At 44.4% G+C, this 6,184-nt stretch overlaps 1 protein-coding gene across 1 annotated transcript in view; it reads right to left on the reverse strand.

Moving 5' to 3' along the window:
* Positions 1-3,712: 3,712 nt before the first annotated feature.
* Positions 3,713-6,184, reverse strand: part of CACNA2D3 (calcium voltage-gated channel auxiliary subunit alpha2delta 3) — a 931,343-nt gene continuing 928,871 nt past the window's right edge. The window contains exon 40 of the mRNA XM_006143064.2: positions 3,713-4,077. Coding sequence (XP_006143126.1) covers positions 3,985-4,077 — 93 coding nt within the window. The 3' untranslated portion in view covers positions 3,713-3,984. The remainder of the gene's footprint in view (positions 4,078-6,184) is intronic.

The following is a 6,184-nucleotide window of genomic DNA, read 5'->3' on the forward strand; positions in this document are numbered from 1 at the left end:
ATTTTGTTGTTTGTTTAAGAATTATTTAATATTGTTTATTATTATTTTTAAAATTTGCTATAAGGCTTACTCACCAGAGAGACACACACACAGAGCGGGGGGGGTGGATAAGAAAGCAAGGCTTCAGGTCCAGTACTCAAACAGCAGTCATGTGGGAGTCCAGCAACTTCACCACCAGGCCAACTGCTGGCCCTGCCAATTGTATTTTTTTAAAAGAATTATTCTATATTTATTTATTATCTTTAATTTGACCAGAAAAGGACAAAGTGAAAGAGAGAGGGAAAGTGAGAAAACAAGCTGCCAGTTCTGGGACTTACATCGTAGTCGGCCATATAGGAATCCAGCACCCTCAACCACCACGCCACCTGCTGGCCCCATCCTGTTGTTGGTTTTTTTTTTTTTTTTTTCAAGCCAAATTGGAGCCAGGATTTGAATCCTGAACCTCACGGTCGGCCTCATGGGATCCAGATCCCTTAACCACCAGTCTTCGGGGCTGTCCCCAAGGAAGGGATATTTAAGTAGGGCCTGAAAGGTGAGGAGCAGCAGCTGTGTGAAGACCCGGGTCTGCAGCCTCCAGGCAGAGGCCCAGCCATGGCCAGCATTCTCAGGAGACAGTAGGCAGACCAGTGGAGTGCAAAGAGTGTAGGCACAGCAGCGACAGTGGGGTCAGGAAGGGAGGTGAAGGCTAGAGCTGAGACCCCATAGGGCCCACAGGCCAGTGGTCCTCAAACTTGGCTTCATATGGGTGGTGGTGTGTTAAAATGCTGGGGTCAGCGGGTGGTGTGGTGAAGGCAGCTGTATCCTATGAGGTCACACAGTTCGATTCCCAGACCTGGAGGCTTAAAAAACACAGCACGTATTTACTTGCATGCCCAAAATCCCAAGAAGGGGAACGCAGGAGAAGGGATTGCAGCATGCCCATTGCCCCTGGAGGGGGTGAGATTTCTCTTTCGTGTGCATGTACCCTTTAGTGAAAAAAAAAAAAATCCATTTTTGCCCATCCAGAGTTCTGATAGCTCCCTGATCTCCTGCAGAGAAGACTGATAACCCCCACTGTGGCCCGTGGCAAAAGTCTATAGGTTGTGCTCACTGCACTGGGCAAGGGTGTGAGAGGTGTTTTTCAGAAAACCTTCTCTGGCTGGTGTACAGAGAACAGGTGTGGACGTGGGGGTGCTGAGAGTGGGAGAGGAGACCAACAGGGATGCGGCGTGGGCTGGACCTGGGAGGGACAGAGCGGTGGTTGGTGTCCAGCGTGGCGTTTGGAGGACACAGCTCGTGAGACTGAAGGTGGGAAGTTGGAAAGCACACCAAGGAGTGGCTGCGAGGCTGGGGTGTGAGAAACCGAGGTAGTGGGAAGGACGACGTGGGGTGGGATCGCGAGCTAAGCACACAAGTTGGAGAAAACTTTTGTTATCCGAGTAGAAGGGCGCGTTTGCCTGCTCAGAGCCGTCATGGGCATGGCACGTCCCAGGTGCTGGTGGGTCGTGCATGCATTCACTGTGATCCCTGAAGATGCCCCAAGCACAGGGTGCCTCAATTCTGCCTTTATTGCTTTGCTTTTGTTAACCACCAGGAGGCCTGTGTGCTGCCCAACAGGAAAATGGGAAGAGAGAGTGAGAGACAGAGAGAGGCAGAGAGAGAAAGCAGTCCTCAGTGGGGCGTGGTCACACTGCTGTCCTGTGCTTCTGCCTCTCCATCCTGTTACGATTTGGGGCGCTGCCACGCACGCACCCAGGGTATTTTTCAAGCTGAGACTTGACTGCACTCAGCCCCCCATCTTTAGGCTCCCTTACCTACTGGGCCACTTGGCTGGCTGTCAACCACGCTGTCTTTATGTCACAATGAAATAAAATCGATGCTATTCTACCATGGAGGATATGATGGAGGTGAAACGACAGATATTTATTATGCATGTTTTGCACCGTTTGATTTAAGTTATGGGCATTATGACATAATATACTTACTGTTGCCAGTTCTTTAGAATCATAATTGAGAATGGTAAGTCATGTCATGCTAGTTTGGTCAAAAATTACAGTATGAGATGAAATTTCTCTCCTAACTCCTCTACCTGCTCTTATAAATCACCTAAATCTGTGACAAGTCCACCTTTCTCCATATTAAGTTTAATTCTCCTCTATCGGCGCACGTCAAAATGGGAAGCGTGTGTATTTGTGATTTCATGTGGGCAGGAGGTTTGGAGGCTTATTTCCCCTTCATCTGTTATGACTCTTCAATCCCATATTAAGATAGCACAGACATGAATTATCAATGGTCCAAATTCTATTGCTCTGCAGTTGTGAAAATGTTGGTAGGTGAGGGGCAGCAGGTTGGCGTAGTGGTTAAGGTACTGGACTTCCACGTGACTGAGTGTGGTTCGAGTCTCAAACCTGGCAGCTTGAAACTCACGTTGGGTACATGTGCGTGCGTGCCCCAAAGCCCGAGAGGAGAATGGAGGAGGAATTGTACTGTGGCCATGCTCCTGGTGGGGGAATGATGTCTTGCTTTCTGTCTCTTTGTCTCTGTCTCTGTCTTTCCAGTGAGGGCATGTGCCCCATAGCAAAAGTCTCTGAAAAACAAAAAGAAAATGTTGGCAGGTTAGCACGTGATAGTAGGTTATCTTGAGAAGAGGATTAGGGGCAGGCTCACACGGGAATCATTTTAGAGTAGGGTAGTACATTAACGTGAGTTTTTCTAAAACATCAACAGGGTAATGTGGCCCTTCTTCAGAGCTGCAGTGGCATCCTCCAGGTGTCTTTTAGATGTCTACCCTCTAAAGCGAGGCATTCTCTCCTCTACCTAAGCATGGAAATTATTCTACTTTCTTTGGTAACCACGATCCAATGGAATCTGTTTTCTTTGGTTCAAAATCCAGTGTTTTAGGAATGCTTGTAGGTCTGGGTCGTTTCACATTTTGTAATAGTTGATATATAATTTCATCTCTTGTTTATGGGGGAAGCTAGAAGCCAAATGTTCAAGCAGTAAGCTCGCAAGGCATCTATATTCATGGTTCTGTTCCTCCTTTGAGTTGTCTCAGAACAAATTCCTAGAATTTATGGCTTCTTTATTTGTAGTCCCCAACAGTTCAGCACTTGAGTATTTTGAGCACTTGTGTTTTTTTTTTTTTTTTTTTTTGAAGAGATTTTCACTGTAGGGCGCGTGCGCTCGCCAGACAGACAGAGAGAGACCTAGAGACAGAAAGCGAGAAATCACCCCCCCAGGGGGGATGGTCACGCCGCAATCCCTTCTCCTCCATTCTCCTCTCGGGATCTTGGGCACGCACGCACACGCGCCCGGCGTGAGTTTTAAGCCACCGGGTCCGGGACACGAACCGCAGTCGACTACGTGGGAGTCCAGCGACATAGCCATTACGCTAACTGCTGGTTCCCAGCACTTGTGTTCTCATCCAGTTATGATTTCTATTGGAGTTTTAGTTCAACGAAATTCAGGGCTCCTCATGTCGTCTTTTGATTTACATCTGTAAATGTTTTTATAACTAAGTGGGAGCATCTAAACAGTTGTTAAATCTGCTTTAGCACAAAAGCTCTGCCCGTGCCCATCTTTTTACCGGTTTCTGGAATGGGTGGCTTTTTCCCCCATGCAGTTTTTATTTTGAGTCTGGATTCTCAGTCCTAAAGTGATGATCAAATCCAAACGAGGAGATTATGATTTTAATATACTTTATTGAAAAAGTACACAGTTTTAAATTGGTTTCAATGGGGTTCAAGCAGAAGGGACACTGCCTACCATCTGCAGTCCCGTTTCTGATGAGGGGTGATTATCATGAGGCAAACTCACATCGGCATGACCGGCAAAGTAAAAAGGGAACTGTTTTTGTCGACCTATCTTTACGAGTCTATATCACGCACAGTTTAAAATCATGAGATGCTGATGGCTGGGCTATATGTCAGGTCCCCTATGTCGCACCAGATTTCGGTTCACAGTTTATCCATGATTTAGCATGCCAAGAGAACAGCTCCGTCAGTGTCACCTCGAGAAGTACATCAGAAGCAGGGGAAGCAGGATCAGGATCGCCTTGGCCTGGAGACTCGGTGCACCCCCACACTCTCTCGCATTCTCCTGTGGGCAAAGGCAGGGGGTGTTGGTTAGAGCAGAAACAGGCTCCACGGTGCTCTCGACTTCTCAGGGCACATTCAGTCCCCGACCTCTCTCCCGCTTCAGTGTAAGAACAAAGGGTTCTGGGACTTAGAGGCTGCGGCGATAGGAATGTGTCTAAATTTCATCAATTTCATTGTCAATGCCCAAGTCTAAGGTACCCTTTGCAGAACATTCGAGACATGTGGGACTATTCTCCATAGGTCTGCTATAGTTATCTGAGAGAACTGGCTATCACATGTGCTGTATTCTACAGAAATGAAATTCTATCATTGACTCCTTTCCCCAAAATGTTTCTAATCTGCTCACTGATGGAAATTGCTCCAACTTTGTTTAGTTCAGCTATTCCTGTTAGAGAGGAGTAGTCATTTCTTCATCTGTTCTTTCTGCTAAAACACTGTGGAATGGGGGGTCCTCAGTGACACCTGCTCCTGCGTACGGTAGAGGCCCAGGAGGAAAGTGGCTGAGCTAAATAAAGCAGTGCCTTTCAGGGCTATAGCTAGACTTGGCATCATTACCCAGTCACTAGGATTTTGATGGTTAATGTTTATACGTGAGTAATTGGTTTACAAAGCGCTTGCATTTATAACTTTTTTGCAAGTGTCATAAATTGACTAGTGACTTGGCGTTACCTTTGCCATAGAAAGTCACAATTTATATATAGGAAAATGGACCTGTTTTCCTGCAGTGGCTTTCTGGTCTTGGATAGGAAGGTCTCTCAACTCCCTAGCATTTCTTATGAGACTTATTCTCACCTTTGAATTGAACCTTTGTCATACAAATGTTTCTTTCTGTTCTACTCACTTCATGACACTAGTCCCAGAAACATAAACTATTAATTTCTTTGTCTTATATCCAGTGACCAAAGCAAATCATTACTAACTCTAATAACTTATTGGGTCATTGGAAACGTCACGGTGCATTTTTGCATAGAAAAGTATGTCGTGGGGGCCATCGAGTGGTGTGACGGTTAAGGGTGCTTGACTCTCACATGGCTGACTGCAGTTCAAGTCCTGGCAGCTTTCTTTCTCACATTCCATCCCGCTCACGTAAAATTAAAAAATAGCACCAATAAATAAAGTTAAATAAAATCATTCATTTTAAAAAATGTCATGAATTTTCTGAGGACCCGATGGTTGACTAAATATACAGTTCTTAGTTTTAATTGCAATTAAAAAAATATTTGCCTTTTTACATAAAGCCTTTATTAAAATGATCACTGAACTTTATTAAATTTAGGCCTTTCAGCAAATGTTTGTATAGTATATTGCTATTGAACTTCTCCTATAGAAATAACCATTGTTAATCCCAAGGTCTTACTGGTATGCTACTGACTTTAGCATCTTTTTCAGGACTCACAAATTATTTGCTATTTACAGATGAGATTAATACTTAGCTGGCTCTCTGGCATTGTCAAGGGTAGATAACTTCTCAATATCCCTGTAAGAGTTGGTCTAGTCAAACTTTCTATATACATTTTTTTAAGAGGTTTTTACTATAGGGCACATGCACTTGCCAGAAAGAGAGACAAAGGGACAGAAAGCAAGAAATCACTCCCCAGGGGAGATGGCCATGCTGCAATCCCTTCTCCATTCTCCTTTCGGGATTTTGGGCACGCATGCACATGTGCCTGACATGAGTTTAAGCCACTGGGTCCAGGACTCGAACCATGGTCGACCACATGGGAGTCCAGCAACATAGCCATTACTCCAGCTGCTGGTCCCTACACTTTCTATATTTGGAGGTGAATTTTTTTATGTATTTATTTCCTATAGCATTGTAGAAGGTATTCCCTTTTTTGATAGGTTCATCTTTCTCAGTATTAAGCTCAACTTAGGTAGAAATGGAATGTCTTTCTACTTGGTTAGGATGTTTAGAAACTTATCCTACCTACATAAATTGTGACTCTATGCAGTATTAATATTGCCCCTTTAGCTTTAAGAAGATTTTTGTGTAAACCAAAATTAAATCTAAAACTTAGCAGAAGAATTTAAATACATAAATAGAGAGCAAAATTGTAATGTGATAAAATTGATAGTTAAAGCAAAAATGTTTTGGAAAATATATAAGA

Source organism: Tupaia chinensis, unplaced genomic scaffold (assembly GCF_000334495.1).
Source record: "Tupaia chinensis unplaced genomic scaffold, TupChi_1.0 Scaffold000091_1, whole genome shotgun sequence".
Taxonomy (NCBI): domain Eukaryota; kingdom Metazoa; phylum Chordata; class Mammalia; order Scandentia; family Tupaiidae; genus Tupaia; species Tupaia belangeri.